Genomic DNA, 21,995 nt, shown 5'->3' with positions numbered 1-21,995 from the left:
GGGAAGTAGAGTTTTATCGTCATCTAAAATAACATGTGAGGGAGGAGGGAGATTGGGCTGTGTTTCTGCGATGTCGTGTTTGATTATATCTCTTGTTCGTCTAGTCTGTTTCATGTCTACCCATTCTAAGTATTTGCTAATATTCTCATACATAATGGTTTAAATTTGAAATTCATCAATAAAATCATCACTAAATGCAAATACCAACAACAAATTAAACTTAAACAGCATTCAGAAAAAGAAAAAGGATATGTAAAATTCACCTTTAATAACCCGAAGATTTACGAAATCACCAACTTATTCAAGAAACACAATACCAAGGTAGCCTTCTCTACAAACAACAACACGAAACATAGATTCTTTAGTCATAATAAAGCTAATAAACTTAAAGATGACGAATTCCAGGAATCGGGTATTTATAAGCTGACTTGTGCTCAATGTAAAAAACCTTACGTGGGACAATCTGGAAGGAACTTCTCAATTAGATATCAAGAACATGTCAATGCTGAAAGATACAAAAGATTCTCTGCCATGGGATCCCATATGAAAGAATCCAACCACAAATTCACCAATATAAAACAGGACCTTCAAATTATCTGTATGATTAATAAAGGTAATCTTATGAACAACCTGGAAAACATCCACATCGTTCTTGATAGATTGGAAAACGGTGAAGAGAATCTCAACGAAAACAACGAGCATAAAAACATCTTATATGAGAATATTAGCAAATACTTAGAATGGGTAGACATGAAACAGACTAGACGAACAAGAGATATAATCAAACACGACATCGCAGAAACACAGCCCAATCTCCCTCCTCCCTCACGTGTTATTTTAGATGACGATAAAACTCTACTTCCCTTCTCTCCAGAGCTTTCCATGAACTGTCAAACTGTATCACATCGTTACTTCACCAGGTCGCGCTCAAAGACAGACCCTCTAGACAGCGCAGAATAAACATCTTTTCCAAACAAGAACGAGAGGCAAGATGACCTATTCTGATGACCTCCATTTTTATCAAAGGAGTCTCCAAAGAACTTTTATTTGTGCTTATTGTCAATGTTTTTCTTTTCAGTTCTTTATTTATACAGCTGAAGAGGACCACTAAGTGGTCGAAACATGTCCTGTAAGTTTTAATTTTATTCAATTTTGCCTGAGGCATTAATAAAGTATCGATTAGGTGGTTATTTATACTTACTTCTTGATACAACTGATATCACAAAGAAATCGCAGTGTTCGGTGATACGTCGGTATATTATCCACAAAGGTGCGCTAGTTGAACACTTTCTTGGTTTTTTGAAGTTAGTTCGGACCGTACGGCGATTACTTTATTCAGCTTGCTGCAGACTGTATTGAGTGAAATTTCCTACAAAACTAAATTGATTGCCCAGTGTTATGACGGAGCTAGTGTCATGGCAGGTCATCTAAATGGTTTTGAAACTTAGGTCAAGGAGGATGCCCCTCAAGCATTACTTGTGCATTGTTCGGCACACTGATTAAATCTAGTGGTACAGCAAAGTATTACCAACATATCAGAATGCCGTATTTTATTTTTTTTATTTTATTTTTTTTGCGAGTCTTGGTGGTATTCTTTCATTTATTCATTCATCAGCCAAACGAACTTTCGTCGCTGGTTCAGTAATTGCGAAGCGAATACCATCTGGTGTGGATACACGTTGGTCGTCACATGGGAAACTTTTGAGCGTGGTTGTCGAGGAGTGGGAGGGATTGAAATAAATTTTTGAAAGACTCATGTACGATCCTCAGTCAGACGAAAAAAATCATTCGCCAATCAGAGGGGTTGTTTAATAACTTTAAGTTCACATTTTTATCAATAGTATTCAATGACATTTTTGAGCTTGCTAATATATTATTTAACGTGCTCCAAAAGAAGTCTCTGGACGTTTAGTTCTGCCTCTCAAAAGTAAGACCCACACGGCAACTGATACTAGTTAAAAGGAATGAAGAAACATTTAAAACCAGTTTTCGTACGGCTGAGAAGAAAACCAAAATTGAACTAAAAAGACATTCTGGTTTAAAAACAGAAAGTGAAATTTTTCTAAAGTATCGAGTACTTTATTTTCAGATACTGGATTTAGTCTCCGTAGAGACTGATACAAGATTTCAAGATATGCAGAAGCTCCAATTTCTTTGCTTAGGGGATAGCTCTACTGTAAGTTTGAAGAATTTTCTAAAATCCTCCCTCTTGATGGTCTAAAGAACTTAAAAATGTCTTATCCCACAACATTTGACACACACAGGTTAAAAAATGAACTTCAGTTTATCTATTCTGATTCCACCTACAAAAATACCAGTTTGGAGGAAATAATTCTGTCGCTCAATAAAAATGAATTCACTGACGTTTTCAAAGAACCGTATAAATTATTTTAATTAATACTTACCATACCGTCTACCAGCTCCTCAGCAGAAAGAAGCTTTTCGTGCCTTAAGCGGATAAAAACCTACTTAAGGAATTCAACATCGCAGGAGAGGTTGAATGCGCTGGCAACCATATCCCTGGAGAAGTCACTTCTCAGCGACTTGATGGATACAATGCCCTTTTACGATGACATCATTGATAAGTTCGTTGCTTCAAAGGACCGAAGGATAGATTTAACGTATAAGCAATAGACGTTACCGAATGTAATATTTGTTTTTTAGTTAATGTTATAGTTACATTGTGCTTTTTAAAGTAATTGCATGAAAATTACACAGCGGATATTTGTAGACCATTATCATACCAAAAGATCTCCCCGATCCCTTATTTCCTCCTAGCTAGATTATCCAACACACCTATTCAAAATGTAGGCTACACATTTACTGCAGATGCGAGTGCTGGGCTGCACCAAATTTACAACCCACGAGCCGCCACTGACTGGAAGGTATAAAATAGACTTCATTATGATTACACAGAGATTCAGAAACCAGATGTTGGATTGCAAAACTTTTCCAGGAGCTGACATGGACTCTGACCACAACTTGTTTGTCAAGAAATGCCGTCTGAAGTTGAAGAAATTGAAGAAAGGAAGGAATGCAAGGAGATGGGATCTAGACAAGTTGAAAGAAAAGAGTGTGAGGAACTGTTTCAAGGAACACATTGCACAAGGACTTAATGAAGACGATGAAGGAAACACAACAGAGGAAGAATGGACAGTCATGAAGAACGAGGTCTCTAGGGCTGCTGAAGAAATGTTAGGAAGAAAGGAAAGATCAAATAAGAATCAATGGATAACTCCGGAGATACTAGACCTAATCGATGAATGACCAAAGTACAAGAAGGCAAAATATGAAGAGGGCAGAAAGGAATATAAGCGATTAAAGAATGAAGTGGATAGAAAGTGTAGGACAGCTAAGGAAGCATGGCTGAAGGAGAAGTGTTCAAGGTTTTATGGTCTATGAAACGTCGATGCTGCATGTAAGAAAACCAAGGAAACCTTTGGAGAAAAGAAAACTAGGTGTATGAATATTAAGAGCTGAGATGGAAAACCACTTTTAGGTAAAGAAGACAATACAGGAAGATGGCAGGAAAATATCCAACAGTTGTATCAAGGTAAAGACGTAGATGATACGGTTTTGGAACAAGAAGAGGCTGTTGATGCTGATGAAATGAGAGACCAAATTGTGAGGTCAGAATTTGAGAGAGCTCTGAGAGACCTAAATAGGAAGAAGGCACCTGGAATTGATAACATTCCCTCCGAATTACTGAGTGCCTTAGGAGAAACCAGCATGACAAGGTTGTTCCATCTAGTGTGTAAGATGTATGAGACAGGAGAAGTGCCATCAAATTTTTGGCAGAATGGTGTTATACCTATTCCCAAGAAAGCCGGTGCTGACAAGTGTGAAAACTACTGCACCATTAGTTTAGTATATCACAATTGCAAAATTTTAACACACATTATTTACAGAAGAATGGAAAAACAGGCTGAAACTGAGTTGAGAGAATATCAATTTGGCTTCAGAAGAAATGTTGGAATACGTGAAGCAATCCTGACTTTACGCCTGATCTTAGAGGATCGAATTAAGGACAAACCCACATGCATGGCATTCGTACATCATGAAAAGGCATTTGATAATGTGGATTAGACCAAGCTATTTGAGATTCTGAAAGTGATCGAGACCAGGTACTGAGAACAAAGAATAATCTACAATCTGTATAAAAATCAGTCTGCAGTGATAAGAATCGAGGACTTTGATAAAGAAGCAGCAATTCAGAAAGGAGTGAGGCAAGGTTGCAGTTTGTCCCCCTCGTTTTCAATGTTTACACAGAACAGGCAGCAAAGAAAATCAAAGAGGAATTTGGGAAGGGAATAACAATCCAAGGAGAGGAAATCAAAACCCTGAGATTTGCTGATGATATTGTTATTTTATCTGAGACTGCAGAAGATCTGAAGAAATTGCTGAATGGTATGGACAGTCTTGGGTAAGAAGTACAAGATGAAAATAAACAAGTCCAAAACAAAAGTAATGGAGTGCAGTCGTACGAAGTCAGGTGATGCAGGAAATATTAGATTAGGAAATGAGGTCTTCAAGTAGACAAGTACGGTATTGTTAATTGGGTAGTCAAATAACTAATGATGGCAGAAGTAAGGAGGACATAAAATACAGACTAGCATAAGAAAAGAAAGCCTTTCTTAAGAAAATAAATTTGCTCACCTCAAACATTGATAAAGGAATTAGAAATATGTTTTTGAAATCTTTTATCTGGAGTGTGGCATTGTATGGAAGTGAAACATGGACAATAACTAGTTCAGAAAGAAAAAGAATAGAAGCTTTTGAAATGTGGTGTTACAGAAGAATGCTTAAGGTGAGATGGATAGATCAAATCACAAATGAAGAGAAACTGAATCGAACTGGTGAGAGGAGATCGATTTAGCTAAATTTGACAAGAAGAAGAGATAGAATGATAGGACACATCTTAAGACACCCAAGACTTGTGCAGTTGGTTTTTGAGGGAAGTGTAGGCGGTAAGAACGGTAGGGGTAGACCAAGGTATGAATATAACAAGCAAATTAGAGCAGATGTAGGATGCAGCAGTTACAAAGGAATGAAAAGGTTTGCACGGGATAGGGTGGCATGGAGTTTAGTAACAGGAGTCACCCAGATTGTCCAATACCTCTATGGGCCGATTCTACCACCTATGGGTAAAATAGCGCGTAACTTGCTCTCCGCATAAAAGGGTATTTCCGTTCGACCACTCCCGGGTAGCACTACCGGCAGCATAAATCTTAGTTACCCAGCGCGTAATTTATCAGCCACTTCGAAGGTCCGATAAGACTTTACCTTATATAGATGTTGATTCCCATAGGGCTGCTGGGCAAGTTTTGAGAGCTGAACATTATTAGCTGTATTTTTTTGTGACATACAGATTAAATTAGCTTATTATATTTATAAAAACATGATACCGTAACAGTGATCGGTATTGTATTGCAGGATTTTGAACATTAATGCTTCCCCTGAGTTGCAATGGTCACAGCAGTCTCTCACACCGACAGCGTCGGGGACACATACTACTATATATGTCAAGCTTTCATGAACAAACTCAACAAGGGTACAAAATCAAAACCTATTTGGAAATCATCCCAAATGGGCTTTAATTTTTCAGTTTTCAGACACCAGGTGTAAGTCAGTATATGTATCTTTATTGCCGCAACCGTTCTCGTAGCATAATGGCTGAACACGCTCACTTCGTAATATGAGGTACGCATGTTTGAGTCCTCTTTATGCAGAATATTTTTATTTTCATAATTAGCTGCTGTATTCTTCTGTATGTCTTTTTTTCATATGTTCTTTTAATAATAATAATATATTTCAATGAAATGTTAAATCACAACATTTTGTGGTACTTATAGAAAGCTATGTTATGGTTAATTCCAATCATCATTGAACTGCACTTAGGATTGTCGCCCAGGTGGCGGATTCCCTATCAATTGTTTACCTAGTCTTCTCGTAAATGATTTCAAAGAAATTGGAAACAATTTCCCTTCCCAAATTCCTCTTCCTATCAATGGATATTTATCCCAATTTGTTCTTTAACTTTATCTTCATAAAGATAAACATTAGAATGAAAATTAGAAATAAATAGAAGCATGTGGAACTAAACGAGGTCACAAGAGCTACAATAGTTGCAAATAGTGGAATGTGGAGCTACTTAATTCACAGAAGCCTACACATAGAATGCTCAAAGGCAATAAGTACATAATGCAGATGTGTGTGTATACGAACATGGAAGCACGTAAAAGAGAGTTAAGAACGGCAGGGAACGAAAATAAATTTGAATTTGAATTAAAAAGACAAAGAGAACCTGCATACTATTTCAGAGCAATCCCTTGTCCAATTTACTACGAAAATACTTTACAAAACACCGCCTTACATGACAGATTATAACTGGCGTAAGAAAATGTAAACATTAAAATCTTGAGATTTTAATCCTTATTAGGTATTGTTTTTGAACCTCATAGATTAACCTCACGAAGGTTTGATAGAAATCATTGTCCATATCTCTAAAGACTCCTCTTATTTGGCTTGTTGCTCATAATCAGCAGATGCAAACATGGGAAAATAAAACAACTGAAATGAGCTTCAAACATTCAACGATAGATAGCACCTCAGTCAAAAGAGAGTCAATGAAAATCAGTCTGGCCAACCCCATATATCGGTGTCTAGCTCCGGGTAGCTACCTAGCGCTTACGTGCAGGTGATAGCACACAAGCCAAAGTATCAGCTGATTTACACCCCTGGGTAGTTTACCTCCCGCGTAGCTGCCATCCAGTTTACCAGCAGATGGTAGAAATGGCCTTTAAAAAGAAAGGTACACACTGGTTAGAGGAAAGAAAGCAGTTACACCAGGAGAAAAAGTGTTAATAGTGGGCAAAAACCAAAGCCCAACGATTGAACAAGCATGATCCCAAGAACACCTTTTAGAAAAAATAAAAAGAAGAAGAAACAAACTTTTATCCATTGTTTAAAAAAGTTATTACTCTATACACCTATACCATTATGAGCACCCTGACCCAGGAACATTTAGCGTGCCTGGAGCGGAGAGAGTAATATGCGGCATGCTACTAGCATGGCAAATTTAGGGCAGATCTACAAACTTGCTGTGTCCAAGGCATCAGTTTGATAAGAAGGCAAACTGTGATGACACAGCACCTTGGTACTAGAATCTCTGAAACAGTGCATGTCGTGGGCTGCTCTCATGCTGCTTTTGTGATTATGTATCAAAAGTAGTATAACGATGGGCAAACAATAACACGTCCAGATGCATGTCGACAGCAGCTCATTGATGCCAGAGGCCAGTGGAGGCTGTTGTGCATTGTTTGGAGCCATTGCAGGGCCACAGTTCGAGAAATTGCCAACAGGTATAAGGATGATGATCAGGCCAGTGTTTCCAGCACACGGTTCATTAACACTGCTGGAACTGCGGAGTCGATGACCCAGTCATACCCCAATGCTGACTGCACTCCAGCAAAAGCAGTGCATCAGGTAGGCACAAGGTCATTGCCACTGGACTGTGGATGATTGGTAAAAGGTTGCCTGGTTTGATGATTCCAGATTCCTGGTTGATCACGTCTAGCCTGGCGCGCGCATGGCTATTTCCCTCAGAGGCTATGGCATATGGTTTCACAGTCGCGCGGAGACAGGCTGGTGGAGGTGGTGTGATGGTGATGTTTTCATGGGATGTACTGGGACCCATTATCCTGGTACACAAATCCATAACCGCTATCTGGTATCTGGAGATTATTGGGAACCAAGTTCATCCGTTCATGTCAGCAACGTTCCCTGATGTTGACGGCCACTTCCAACAGGACAATGCGCTATGCCACACTGCTAGAATTGTGAAAATCTGGTTAGAGGAACATGACAGAGGAGCATGAAAATTAATTTTCTTTAATGCCATAGCTCCCAAATATCCTCGATATGAACACCACTGAACAATTGTGGTTAACTTGGAGAAGAGGGTTCGTGCTACATTAACAATGCTCAGCAGTGTACGCCAAGCACAGGACCTACTGTAGCATTTGTGGTACTAAATACCACAGAATACCTTCTGCCACTTCGCTGAATCAATGCCTCGCCGAGTGGCCGCTGTTCTGCGGGCAAAAAGGTGGTCCTACATCATATTGGGTAGGTGGTCATAATGTAATGGCTCGTCAGAGAAAATGTATGTTGTAAATTAATTAAATTCACACATAATAAATAAATAAAAGCACAATATTATATACAACACTCAGATGGCATATTTTTTAAAATGCAAGTAATCAATTTTATTAAACTGTTAAGAGGGATCAGCTGGAAGGAAACCAGGACCCAAACAAGTAGTGAACTGTCCTTCAAACTTCACCAATGTAGAAGAATTTAATTAAAATTGAAATATTTTCATGTTATTGAGCTGCTAGAAGAATTTATTTTCAAAAACATATCAAATCTGCAAAGACGTTTAATAATTATAATGAAAAAAATTGTTCCCTCCAGTTCTATACAAATGATAGAAATCTTTGTCTCGTGATGCCCACTAGACTGCTATGAATTGACCTTTCCACTTAACCTGTAGAGTTGTAAAAGGTCTGTCATTTAGGTCATTAATCCTGAGGCTGGTTGGATTCCCAAATACGGAAACCACAAAAACCAGTTGCAGTGCCAAAATGAGGCAGAATGAGGAGTGAGGTAGTTTGCCATTGTTTTCCTTTGACTTGTAAATGGTAGTGCTCTAAAAATGATATTATTATTATTATTATTATTATTATTATTATTATTATTATTATTATTATTATTATTATTATTATTATTATTATTATTATTATTATTATTTAAAATCTGTTTGAAACTAAAAATATAGCAATTTTATTTGCCTCTACAAGTTATGTGGATGGAAGTCTCCCTCAAAAAATTTTTGCCATGACAAAAAATAAATTCCTCAGTACGGCCTTGCTAGAGAAATCATTCATACAGAAAGTCGATAATGCAAAATATGATCAACTGTCTGCTAAGGCAATATTTTCAAATTGCCTTCACAGAGTATGAAGTGAGGGGAGAGAGAGAGTCTCAAATCTCCTCCCGTGGAGGAACAATGAAATGCCTACTTTCTATATTACCAACATCTTTTTTTTTTTTTTTTTAAGTCACACCGGCATAGATAGGTCCTATGGCGACAATGGGATAAGAAAGGGCTACAAGAGGGAAGTTGGCAGTCCTGACCTTAATTAAGCTACAGTCCCAGCATTTGCCTGGTGTGAAAATGAGGAAACTATCTTCAGAGCTGCCGATACTAGGGTTCAAATCCACCATCTCCTGAATGCACGCTCACAGCTGTGCGACTGTATCCGCACGGCACCTTCAATGTTCGTCATAAATTTCATCCTGTCTAAAGAAATTTATAGCCCTGCTCTTACTGCTCTCTCTTTCAAAAGGTTGATCTGTTCTGTTGCATTATCTGTATTGTCTGATAGAATAGCTAACTAAATCATCTGCAAATACTAAAGAGTTTAATTTACTGTTGCAGATTTTGTTTTCAAATTTGATTTCCTGAATATGTTTTTGTTCAGTTTGATTTTCCATTCTCTGATCACTTTCTCTAAGCACAGTTAAAAAGTATTGGAGAAAGACCACCACCTTGCCTAAAACCAGTTTTGATTTCGAAAGGTTTTGAGATTTCCCCAAGAAAGTTTATTTTGGATTTTGTGTTTGCTAATGTCTGCTTAATTATTACTTAAGTCTTTCTATCTGTACCAACTTCTTCCAGCACACTGAAGAGTGTGTATCTGTCAACAGAGTCATACGTTTTCTTGAAGTCTACACAAAGGTTATTACCAGACTTGAACTGTTTCTAATGCAAAAATACAAATATACTTTATAGACAGCTTGTAAATTATATGTAGGCCTACATCATTTTAAAATTGATTCGGAAAAATGACATAAGATACAGCACATTCATTGGAAAGCAATAAGAGAGATTTTATACAGCACATTCATTGGAAAGCAATAAGAGAGATTTTAACTAATAACTATCTTGTTTAATAAATATCTGACCAGGCGAGTTGGCCGTGCAGTTAGGGGCCCGCGGCTGTGAGCTTGCATCCGGGAGATAGTGGGTTTGAATCCCACTGTCGGCGTCCCTGAAAATGATTTTCTGTGGTTTCCCATTTTCACACCAGGCAAATGCTGGGGCTGTACCTTACTTAAGGCCACGACTGCTTCCTTCCAACTCTTAGGCTTTTCCTATCCCATCGTCGTCATAAGACCTATCTGTGTTGGTGCGAAGTAAAGCCACTAGCAAAAAAATAAATATCTGGAACACTACTAGCCTATAGTAAATAAGGATACCTAAAAAAAAAAAAAAAGAAATAAAGCATAAAACAAAGTATACAGCAGCTAACAAGCTAGAACCTAGATGTACTGATAGATGTAAGGGATACAGTACTACTAATACTGACAATCTGTTTGTTGCCAAAGCAATAAACCACCTTTACTGGTTGAAAACAAGTTCTTTTTCTGACAGATATGCCAGCCCCAAATCAAATCATTCAAAAATAGCTCTATGCATTTCAATTGTTTCATGACAAGACATCAACAGCACATACAATAAAGCAGGCACACAATTATTTTAACAAAACTGGAGAATTTCAATAAATTCACTGTTAACAGAAGTGTTCTGAGGTGAATCAAAACAAACAATGTAGAACTACTTTTTTTACTTCAAAGTTTACATTGCAGTCGACAATGCAATTTCATGAACCTGTAAACTTACACTATGTCAACCCCTCTTTTTTGACCACCTAATCAAATTTAACAAAAACTGAGCACGTTAGCCATGCAGTTAGGGGCACACAGCTGAGAGCTTGCATTCTAGAGATAGTAGGTTCGAACTCCACTGTCAGCAGCCTCGAAGATGGTTATCTGTGGTTTCTCATTTTCACTCCACGCAAATGCTGGAGCCGGACCTTAGTTAAGGCCACAGCCGCTTCCTTCCCACTCCTAGCCCTTTCCTATCCCTTCCTCACCGTAAGACCCGCCTGTGCCGGTGCAACGTACAGCAAATTGTAAAAAAGAAAAAGGTAGAACAAATGCAGAATCCATTCCAAAATGTCTATAAATGAACAATTCTAGGCAAATGAATGGCCATCTGTGATATTTGACAAAGAAGAATGATATTTCTGTTCAAATCTTATATACAAGCACTAACTTACATAAAGTGCACATATGTGATGTAAGTAAAATTGCTGCAAATTCATTTTCAAATGTGAACCTTTACAAACTGGTAACTACCATAGAAGGACAGGAACACACACTTTACAAAGGAAATTTAATATGTCCTTCTATTCAATACATACACATCTCCATCATTAGATGGAGTAATAATAGTCAAACATGTTTCTAATTGTTTGAGCCATCTTCAGTGAAAAAAGGGGGTAAAGTTATCTACATAACTGATGCTAAAAAATGTGTTAAAACCTAATTTTTTAAAAATGAAACCAAATGAGACAAGATGGAAAACAAACAATAAGTGATTATGGCAAGGTTGTGGAACTCTTAGTCTAAAACTTGCAGTGTGTTATAATTAACAGGATGAAATCTCTGGGTTAAAAATTCAAAACAAATCTCTGGGTTAAAAATTCAAAACAACAGTCTGTCTCTGTTGAAACACTATCACAAATAGTTAAGAGGGGAGCGAAAAACTTGAGAAACTAAATTTGAGAGGAAACACATGGCAGGTAAAATGTATGTGACACATAGTGGGAAACCGCTAATGAAGTTCAAATTTTTGAATAATTGCACTTTTGGAAGACCTGACCTTCTCAGTTTTAGAGGTCCCTATCTTAATGATCGTGTCCTATGTTGGCTAGGTGTGTTTGCCTTATTTTTAAATAGTCAGGAGGGCAGCGAAAAAACTGATTAAAAAATTGAACTTCAGTAACGGTTTTCCACTATGTGTCACATAAATTTTACCTGGCACGTGTTTCCAAATTTAGTTTCTCAAGTTTTTTGCTCCCCTCTTAACTATTTGTCGGTCCACAGGAGCGAGACTTGACTAGAAAGACCTCAACCCCAATGAACCAAAAAGACAAAAACACACAAACTACTCCTATGGAACGTAGAAGGCCTAAAGCAGCAACCCCTACCAACTTTGGAAATAATTTCGACGAAGTAATAGCCACTGAAACTTTACTCTCAAAGCCCATCGATGAACCAGTCTTCTACAGTGCACATGCACTGGCAAAAACGAAAGAACACGGTAGAACAGAAGGAGGCGTAACCATCATGTATAACACCACCATAGGAAAACTCAAAGCAAAACACACAGAAGAAAACACAGTCACCATAAAAGCTGACAGACTAACTATCATAGGACTCTACACAAGTCCAGCTCAAATAGTTGATCATACAGTAGAACAAATAATTAATGCAATCTCAATGACAAGGGAAGAAAATGTGATCTTGGGAGGAGACTTAAACTGCCGACTGGACAAGCCTGACCAAAAAACAGCTCTGGTATTGGAAATATTACAGGAAGACGGGTTCATACTGGTCAATAAAAAGGAAAAGACATACCTTGCGCCTAATGGATCCAGTACAATAGACCTGGTCTTCTACAAAGGAAAACACATTAAAATAAAAACACATGAAGTGCTGGAACGATCAACAGTCGCACCACTGAAAAAACACCTACCAGTCCGCACCATATTTGCCATATCAGGAGAGTCCGCATGGCAGAAAACCTCCCACACACAGAAGATCTCAAGGAAACTGAACAATGACACATTAAAAAAGAGAAAGGAACTCCTAGGAAATGTTCCAAGCCTAATAGAAAAAGGACTGCTCCAACCCGCAATGGACTCCATTCTGTTGTATATACATAGTGCACAATTACTGAAGAAAACAAGAATAGCACAGCCCTGGTTTGACGCAGAATGCTACTGCACCAGAAAAGAAACCCTACACCTCCTTCACAGAGAGAAACATACAAATAAACCAGACAACCTGAAAGCATATGGACAAAAGAGAAAAGAATACAAGAAACTCAACCTGCTCAAAATAGCAAATCACACGGAAGCAGATGCACAAGGACAGGTGGAAGAAGCCCTAAAGGACCCCTTTATAGCGATCAGAGCAGGAGTGGCAGGAATCCCGATGAATGTTTGGGAACAGCACTTCACCCAGCTTTACAACAAGAACAACTTAGAACAAGCAAATGAAATCGAAGAGACATACACCATAGAATCTGAACCAATAACCGAGGACGAAGTAAGACACACCATCCTAGAAACTAAAAAAGGAAAAGCAGCAGGACCAGACGAGGTGTTCAACGAAAACCTCATAGAAACTCTTGAACAACTGGTCCAGTTGTGGACGATGTTGTTTAAGAAATGCCTTACATCAGGAAAAATACCCGAGGATTGGAGAAAGTCAAACATCATCTTGTTATAGAAGGGCAAAGGCAACATAGATGACCTCGACGCATACAGAGGAATAGCATTTGAGAACAACATCTTCAAGATATTCTCCAAAATCCTGACAAACAGACTCTACTTACTAACAGACGCCTTCATGCCAGAAACACAGTTAGGATTCAGGAAGGGAAGAGGAACGCTTCACGCAGTTGGTAACCTTCTGGAAGATATACACAATGCACTAAGACACCCGTCGAGGAAATTCTACACAGTTCTCGTAGATTTCACAAAAGCCTTTGACCTGCTGAACAGACAGATACTCATAAAGAAACATGAAAGTATGACAGAAAAGGATAACCCAACAACAGCTGCCATCAAAACCCTGCCCACCTACAACAAAATCATAATCAAAGATGGTGTGACGACCTCAGAAAACATAGTACAGACCAACAGTGTTTTACAAGGAGACCTGATTAGTCCAACCCTATTCAACATCGTCATGTCAGATGTCACAGACATCCTACAAAAGGACTGTGAAAATGTACCTCTACGCAGATGACATTGTACAAGGTTTGCACGACAGGAAGATCCTACAAGACACTGCAGATTTCTTTGCAATCATTTAAGAAAACGCTAGGAAGACAACAGATAGGGAATCTGCCACCTGGACGACTGCCCTAAATCCAGATCAGTATGATTGATTGATTGATTGATTGATTTTTTTTTTTTTTTTTTTGCTACTTGCTTTACGTCGCACCGACACAGATAGGTCTTATGGCGACGATGGGATGGGTAAGGCCTAGGAGTTGGAAGGAAGCGGCCGTGGCCTTAATTAAGGTACAGCCCCAGCATTTGCCTGGTGTGAAAATGGCAAACCACGGAAAACCATTTTCAGGGCTGCCGACAGTGGGGCTCAAACCCACGATCTCCCGGATGCAAGCTCACAGCGATTGATTGATTGATTGATTCAGATCGGTTCCAGGAGTGGGTTGAAAACAATCAACTCCAGCTGAATACCAACAAGACGGTGCAAATGATTTTCAGGAGGGGAGGAAGATCCTCTGCACAAGACAAAACATACTACAGAGCAGAAGAGTTAAAGATTGTAAACTCCTTCAGGTACCTGGGCATCACCCTACAAGCATCGGGATCTTACAAAATTCACAAACGGGAGAGGGCAGCCGCTGCCATCAAAGCCATCTATGACATTAAGAAACTGACAAGACTAGCACTAGACACACAATAACACTTTTCTACGCAAAGATAATGCCTGTTCTGACCTATGGCATTGAGCTTATATGGAACAACCTGACAACTAGAGACCTCTCGACCCTTGAGTGTGTGAAAGCAAGATACCTGAAGAGAACTTTGGGAATATCAAAATACACCCCTTCAAGACTGACTTACGAGCTTGCAAAAACGTGCTTCCTCATAGAAGACCTGAGGTTCAGACAACAGCTGCCAGCGACCAAACAAGAGTCGGACCTACTTCGGGACAGACAAAACAAGAAAGCGGACATCTGGCCCAAATCCTACGCAATGGATGTGATGCTGGATCAGAGCTGGACAGGACCAAACAAGGACTTACGAAGCGCCATAACTAGGCTCTCGGTGCACAGTTTCCACCACAAGCTATGCACGAGAAACAGTTTCCACGAACCCTCACCAGAGTGTGTATGCAGCCTCTGCGAGTGCCACAAGTGCACTAAATCACTAATGGAATGTAGCAAAGAACAATGAACCTTAACTCTTTGCACGTTTGTGCGCTTTTCTTGTTAATAATAATAATGTAAATAACTTTATCCCCCTTTTTTTTCAATGAAGATGGCTCAAACGAGTTGAAACATGTTTGACTATTATTACAAGTTCCATCTTGCACAGTCAACATGCATACACTTCTGCAGATTTAATTAAAATACCAGTTTCAGTATTGTATGTTGCAATAAGAAAGGCTACACAGTAATTTTGTATGGTTGTACTCTGCACAGCAATAAACAACTTAGGCTAGAATAGATTCTGCAGTTATGTCTTTATACAACATATCTTATAAAATCATAAATATCAAAGGCATGAAGAAAACTACCATGTTATGAATATCACAAAAGTATTTACAGCTGCTACCTAATACTGCTACAACCTCATGGAACTGAACTAGCACATCCATCTTGAAAGAAAGACTTATTAAGCACTGAATCATGATTATTAAATTAGTATCTATTATCATTTAACGCAGTGTCAACTTCAAACTTTTAAGGTATCATTCACGATATTCCATATAAAATATATCATTTCAATGAATATGGCCTAGAGTACTTATAAAGGATACAAATGCCTGAATAAAGTAACATTACATTTACATATGCATGATTTTAAACTCTTCTTAAATCAAACTATTTCATGTGAAACACTTAAGACTAACTGAAATCAATACAGCACTGTTGCGAATTTGTAGGTTAGGTGAGTATAGGAAAGGGCGCTTCTCTGGCACAAAATATTTATATATTATGTAGATCTAATGGTTTAGGTATGCATTCAACAGTACTGTCAAAAACGAGCGATACAACCACACCTCTTTAGTAGCTCTCCTATACAAGTTTGGTTACTAAGGCTTATCACAAGTAAACAAACTAATAAAATGCAACGCACCTTGTATAAAACTCGATGGGAAACCGTGTTAGTATATTAGGTGTATTACAGGGCCGCTGTACTTTAATAAATCAAGGTCTATTACGCTTTCTTTTACATTTCATATGGATGACACATACAGTCACAGCAATGACTACACCGCCATATTTGGATTGTGGATTTCGTCATCATTTCATTACGTCATGACTTACTTCCCATTTTTTTTTTCTCTCTCTCTCTCTCTCTTCCTTTTCCCATCCATAGAAAAATTACCAAGATAGAATAAATACCGAATACTTTACACCGATCATGGAAGTTTAACTGCTGTTAATGCATTAATGCTGTTAACTTGTTCGTATTTACCACTAAATATTATCCCGATTTTCGTAGAACGGTGTGCTGTGATTTTCAAAAGAAAATTAATTTAAAATCCCCCATTCGCTAATTAAAGGTAATGAAAATTCACCTTTCCGTTAAAGTGACGGAATAGCAGTAAACTTGAACCTCATAACAGAACGCAGCATCCCAGTTGGTTGCTGGAGACAAGGATGCTAGAACAGGTTTAACTTCTAGGAGAAACAAGTTGCACGTAAAGAAAAATCGAGGTCAGGCTGCTTAGATTTCTTCCTTGTTTCCTTTGCTCAGACTCAAGAGTATAGAATTTATTGTTGCAACGTACTGTAGGAGATCAGATTGAAATAGTTTGTTGCTTGAACTTGACTGTCAAGCGGTGAACTGTCAGAAAAAGAATTTGAAAAAATGTGTTACTTCCTTTTATATTTCGTAGTTTTACTTTTGAATGCAAATTTGTTACTGTGCATTGATCGCGAGTTCGATTTTGTCCCAGATGTTGTACGTAACTCTCCTGAAACTGTCTTGAATGTTACATTCGACAATGAGAAACTTCATCTTGGTGATGAACTGACACCAACAAAAGTAAAAGATCAGCCTCATATTTCGTGGTCAGCAAAGCCAGATGAATTTTACACCGTCGTTATGACAGATCCGGATGCACCCAGCAGAGCAGATCCTAAGTTTCGTGAGTTTCTGCACTGGTTAGTGATTAATGTACCAGGTGAAGAAATAGCCAACGGAGAAACACTCGCGCAGTATGTTGGATCTGGACCTCCCAAAGGTACCGGTTTGCATCGTTACGTCTTGTTGGTCTTCAGACAACCAGATAAAATTGCTTTTGATGGACTTCGACTCAGCAACAGGTCTCGAATGGGAAGAAAGAACTTTTCTATCCAGAAGTTCGCTGAAAAGTACGGATTAGAACTGCCTGCTGTAGCTGGAACGTATTATCGTGCTGCGTGGGATGATTATGTACCAACAGTGCATAAGCAGTTGAGTGGGGAATAAGAGAACGTTGGCTCTCTCAGATACAAAACTATCGAATTATTTTTGTTATGCCTGACTCAATAAAATCTCTGTTGGAGAGGGCTGCCTTGGAGGTAGTAGTGTATAACATTCTTTCACATCTTCAAGTTTACCTGGTTTCGATTAAAATATCCTGGTAGGTATAAGGGCTTCTTTTAACCTCTCATATATGAATGAAGCGCAGAAACAGTAGCCTTTATTACCCACTGAAGCTACATCACTGTCCAAGCCATAATATTTGGTGAAGTAGGCCTCGACCTACTATACTGGTATTAGAGTTCTCATTTGCATGTCAAATATACTGTCCTAACTGTTGAATGTATGAATATGTTACTAATATTAATCAAATTTGGTGTTCTACATGTTTTACCTTACCCTTTTTGTTATTTTATGGAGACGGAAAATAAAATGGAGTTCATGTTAATTTAGTCTCATCATATAGAAATATTACTACGTCATGTATTGTCATCCTCTTAAGGATCAAATCAACAAAATTTATCAGCCAGACATGGACAGTAAGCTATGTTACATAAACTCGATTTGTCCAACCGATGCAGAACTAGGCCTGTCTGTCTCCTTGGCTGAATGGTCAGCGTACTACCCTTCGGTTCAGAGGGGATTCTCGACCAGGTCGAAGATTTTAATCACTTCTGATTAATTCTTAATGGTTCCGGGACTGGGCATTTATGTCTGTTCTACACACCACACTATCAACCATTCCAGAAACAGGCAATAGTGATCTCTCCATATAGGATTGGCATCAGGAAGGACATCTGAGCAAAAACAGGGCCACCGAGCTCGATAGCTGCAGTCGCTTAAGTGCGGCCAGTATCCAGTATTCGGGAGATAGTAGGTTCGAACCCCACTGTCGGCAGCCCTGAAAATGGTTTTCCGTGGTTTCCCATTTTCACACCAGCCTAGCCCTTCCCTGTCCCATTGTCGTCATAAGACCTATCTGTGTCAGTGCGACGTAAAGCAAAAAAAAACGGCCAAATTCACATGTGCGACGCAGTTCACCCTCGCGACCCCACAGATGTGGGAAAAGTGGAAGGAGATGCAGAACTAGGCCTACAAAAAACATCTCTTCAATAGCCTATATCTTTATGATAGCAGAGGCATCATCAGCAAAGCTACTTGGAAAAATTATTCTCAAATTGACTTTTCGTGTCCAGGTGATGACGATTGTTGCTTGATGGCAAAAGCACTTAGGATGGTTATCAGTCGCAAGTATGGTTCCTCTTCATTCCATTCATTCTTCATCATAATCGAGGTCTTACTCTCCATCATCTCCTTCCATTCCTCTTCTTCATTCAGTCATTTAATAAATACCAAACAATCACCTTTTCTCCTTGTCATCAGTCAATTTCTCTATTTTTTATTTCCTTTTGTAACTTCTTTTTTTTCTCTTTCTCCTCATCTTCTGTAATATATAGGCCCTACAGACTTGTAGCCAGCCTTATGATATATTTCAGAAGATTCTAGCAATCACATTTAAAATACTGACTGTAAGTGTGTGTACAGTTATCCCTCATTGTAATGCTGTCGTTTGTTCAGAGTGTAATTTGCACAATAAAGAGGATACAGTTGCGTTAAATTGAGGTCACGCTTTAAAACTTTAATTTGAATGACTTGTGCTACATAGTGATATACTGTACAGGATTTTCTGGAATAGTATTAATTCAACAATTAATTTATGTAGGTATTTTGTATTAGTACAGTACTCTGACAGATGTTATATGCATATTTTCCACATTTTCCATACAGTAAGCAGTAAAGTCTGAAAAAAATTATTTCAGTGGAGTATACAGTACAAGTCTGATATAAGTTATACACCGCACTGAACCTGCATATTAAATCCTTTTGGACTGAACTTTACAAAACTCGCTGTGAGCTGAAATAGCAGACTGAATGGCAGTGAAGTGATCGTGCATTTCCATAGAGAAACAATTCTGTTCAGAATAACCATACAAACAGTCTACACACTTGTCAGCTTCTCTAGTAGTGATTTTCTGATGCACCAGTTCAGGTAATTCACTCTCGCTTGAACTTTCTGGTGGTTTCACGAAGTCAAAATGTCGTCAGTGGAAAGTTCCTGAATCGCTGGCTCTTCGTCTGTTTCTATGAGTTCTGCTGTGAGAGTTGCTCCATTGGGTAGGCGTTCAAGAGTTTTTCTCTAATGCATGGATTTATTGGTCTTATTGAGATAAATCAGCTCCAGTTGTGATTCCAGTTTGGGACAGCATTTCCTTATTCTTGTAGCTAAAACTTCTCCCCATGTAACCTTGATGAAGAACAGACCATCCTTTAATGACAAACTGACAACAGAATCCCCTATCATTAATTTGTTGAATTGCTTTTTTCACTTGATACCACCAAGAATGTGCTTTAAACTTTTTTATTATTCCCACCCTCCCGATGGTATCACCACCTTGACGAAGGCAAAATACATTTTGCCGGGTGTTTTGGAGGCTTGCGTGTTCAAATGATCCTTAGAGCAATGCCGGCGGGAGCATATGCTCCTGGTAGGGCCACCCAAGCCGGACAGGTCTAAGGTGATGATCCAGACTAAGAGTGATACCCTGGTCCTCCAGGTTGGGGGTTGTTACGTGGGGCTAACAACTCCACTACCACAAAACTACATATTGTTCAGAAACCAAATCAAGATAACCGAACGGTCCCAAACTTAAGACCGGGACGACTGGAGAGCTGTAGTCAAGGAGGCCAAGGTCCTTAAAGGACCGTAGAGCCATGGAGTAAGTAAGTAAGTAAGTAAGTATTTGCATTAGTACAAAAAACAATGGTTATTTTGTCCCTGGATTTCTTGCAACCCCTTACAGTGGCAGTTTATATTGTTTCATCAGATTGATATGATTCACAGATTTTAATAATTGCTGAAAGTTTTCCATGGCCCTCTTGTACAACTGCCAAGTTGAATTCTGCTGTCCCAACCTGCTTCATATGCTGCGTAAACCAATGGCATTTTTTGAAATTAAATACCCAACCATTTTTGTATGTTGTCTGCAATGCCTAATTTGTCACCAATAAACTTTGCTTGTTCCTTATTGCCTTCATTGGTTGCAGTTCCGTTTCTCACACTGACAACAATGAAAAATTGTTTGCAATGTTCTGCTGACTAGCAGGAAGATACTGTTCTTTTTAAGCTCACACTTTTTGCTTCTCTCTTACACTTAAATGTTGTTCGTATATTCATTGTAGGAACTTGCGCACACAGGGCAGATAACACAGACAGAACTTAAGTTCGTAACAGGTCAAGATGAGGTACTGCCAAGCTCATTACCCTCAAATTACTTTGTCCAGGGTTCCAGAGCTATTCTCAGAAACAGCCCTTGGTGATAAGCTGTAAGGAAATTCCCATTATATACCAGGATCATTCTTTCAGAGCAGGTACTGTACAGTAAATTCTTTGTGCTATGCCACTCACGATAATGAACTACTAATGAGGGTCAGTAACATCCAGCTTGTTCACATTCTTAAAGGATTTTTTTTTTGCTAGTGGCTTTGCGTTGCACCGACACAGATATGTCTTATGGCGACAATGGGATAGGAAAGGCCTAGGAGTTGGAAGGAAGCGGCTATGGCCTTAATTAAGGTACAGCCCCAACATTTGCCTCGTGTGAAAATGGGAAACCACGGAAAATAATCTTCAGGGTTGCCGACAGTGGGATTCGATCCCACCATCTCCTGGATGCAAGCTCACAGCGGCTTAAAGGATTAGCCTAGGTTAGAACCATGTTTTCATTGGAATATAAAGTTTCCACGTTCCTGCAGATAATTTTAATTCAACAGTTGGCGATATATTGAGTACACTTTTATCACTGTACCTGTGCTAACAGTAGCAGATGGTGGCAGATAGGGGTGGCATTATATAGAGATTGTTACTGTGCTACTTTCATCAGGAATATTTCATTGCTCATCGTGGGCAACAACTGAGCTTGGCGGTAAATAGGGGGTTGACTGTCTATTATTAGAACCAAACCAGTCAGTGGATGGTACAAATGGAAGTTAAAGACTATGCTTAAATAATGTCATTATACAATAAAAGAAACAAGGATTACGGTATATGTCAGAGGTCAGACTGATCTATCGTTCGAGAACAGTGTTTGAATAAAGAAACCAAAATATTGAGGAGCTGTGGACATCTACGATGGAAGCAGATACAAGGCAGAAGTCAAACAGAGAAGTGGACTAGGACTCATAATTTATGCCTTGTACTTTTATACAAAGCCATGAATACATACAAGCAAATCATAACGTTCTCACATCCACAAAATATATTTATAGCAGCCAATCACCATGCATGGTTAATTTGCATTTTAAATAGAGTTCATAAGTTTATGTACACAGTCCAGTCAAATATATTAGTCAATTTTTGTGGACTGTAGAGTGGTATCTGCCACAATTTTTCCCACACAGCCTGTATCTGGCTTGTGGAAATCTTTCCTACTGCAAAGTTTATGGTCGAAACCGTGTACTCAGACTGGGTCTTCGCGTGTCTTAGTTCATATCCTGGGTTCTTCCATTCATTTGTAATCATGGCTTCTGTGATATAAAAGTCACTCCAGAATTTTTTGTGTATAGTTA

The 21,995-nt window shown here is 38.7% G+C and overlaps 2 protein-coding genes across 4 annotated transcripts in view; one reads left to right on the top strand and one right to left on the bottom strand.

Annotated features, from left to right (window-relative positions):
- LOC136884782 (uncharacterized) overlaps positions 1-21,995 on the bottom strand; it is a 302,644-nt gene that overhangs the window by 223,433 nt on the left and 57,216 nt on the right. For 2 of the 3 annotated variants that reach the window (XM_067157077.2, XM_067157091.2), the window contains exon 1: positions 16,035-16,171. The exons of the other annotated variant lie outside the window; for it this stretch is intronic. The gene's annotated coding sequence lies outside the window, so the exon portion shown is untranslated. Of the gene's footprint in view, positions 1-16,034; positions 16,172-21,995 lie in introns of those variants that run through there. 3 annotated transcript variants of the gene reach the window in all.
- Positions 16,557-17,466, top strand: LOC136884805 (protein D1). Its single transcript, XM_067157100.2, has one exon. It carries the CDS (start codon positions 16,773-16,775, stop codon positions 17,373-17,375), a length of 603 nt encoding a protein of 200 aa, XP_067013201.2. The 5' UTR covers positions 16,557-16,772; the 3' UTR covers positions 17,376-17,466.

Source organism: Anabrus simplex, chromosome 1, assembly GCF_040414725.1.
Source record: "Anabrus simplex isolate iqAnaSimp1 chromosome 1, ASM4041472v1, whole genome shotgun sequence".
In the NCBI taxonomy this organism is placed as follows: Eukaryota; Metazoa; Arthropoda; class Insecta; order Orthoptera; family Tettigoniidae; genus Anabrus; species Anabrus simplex.
Note: the sequence above shows the minus strand (reverse complement) of the source record. Positions and strands in the feature narration are given on the sequence as shown.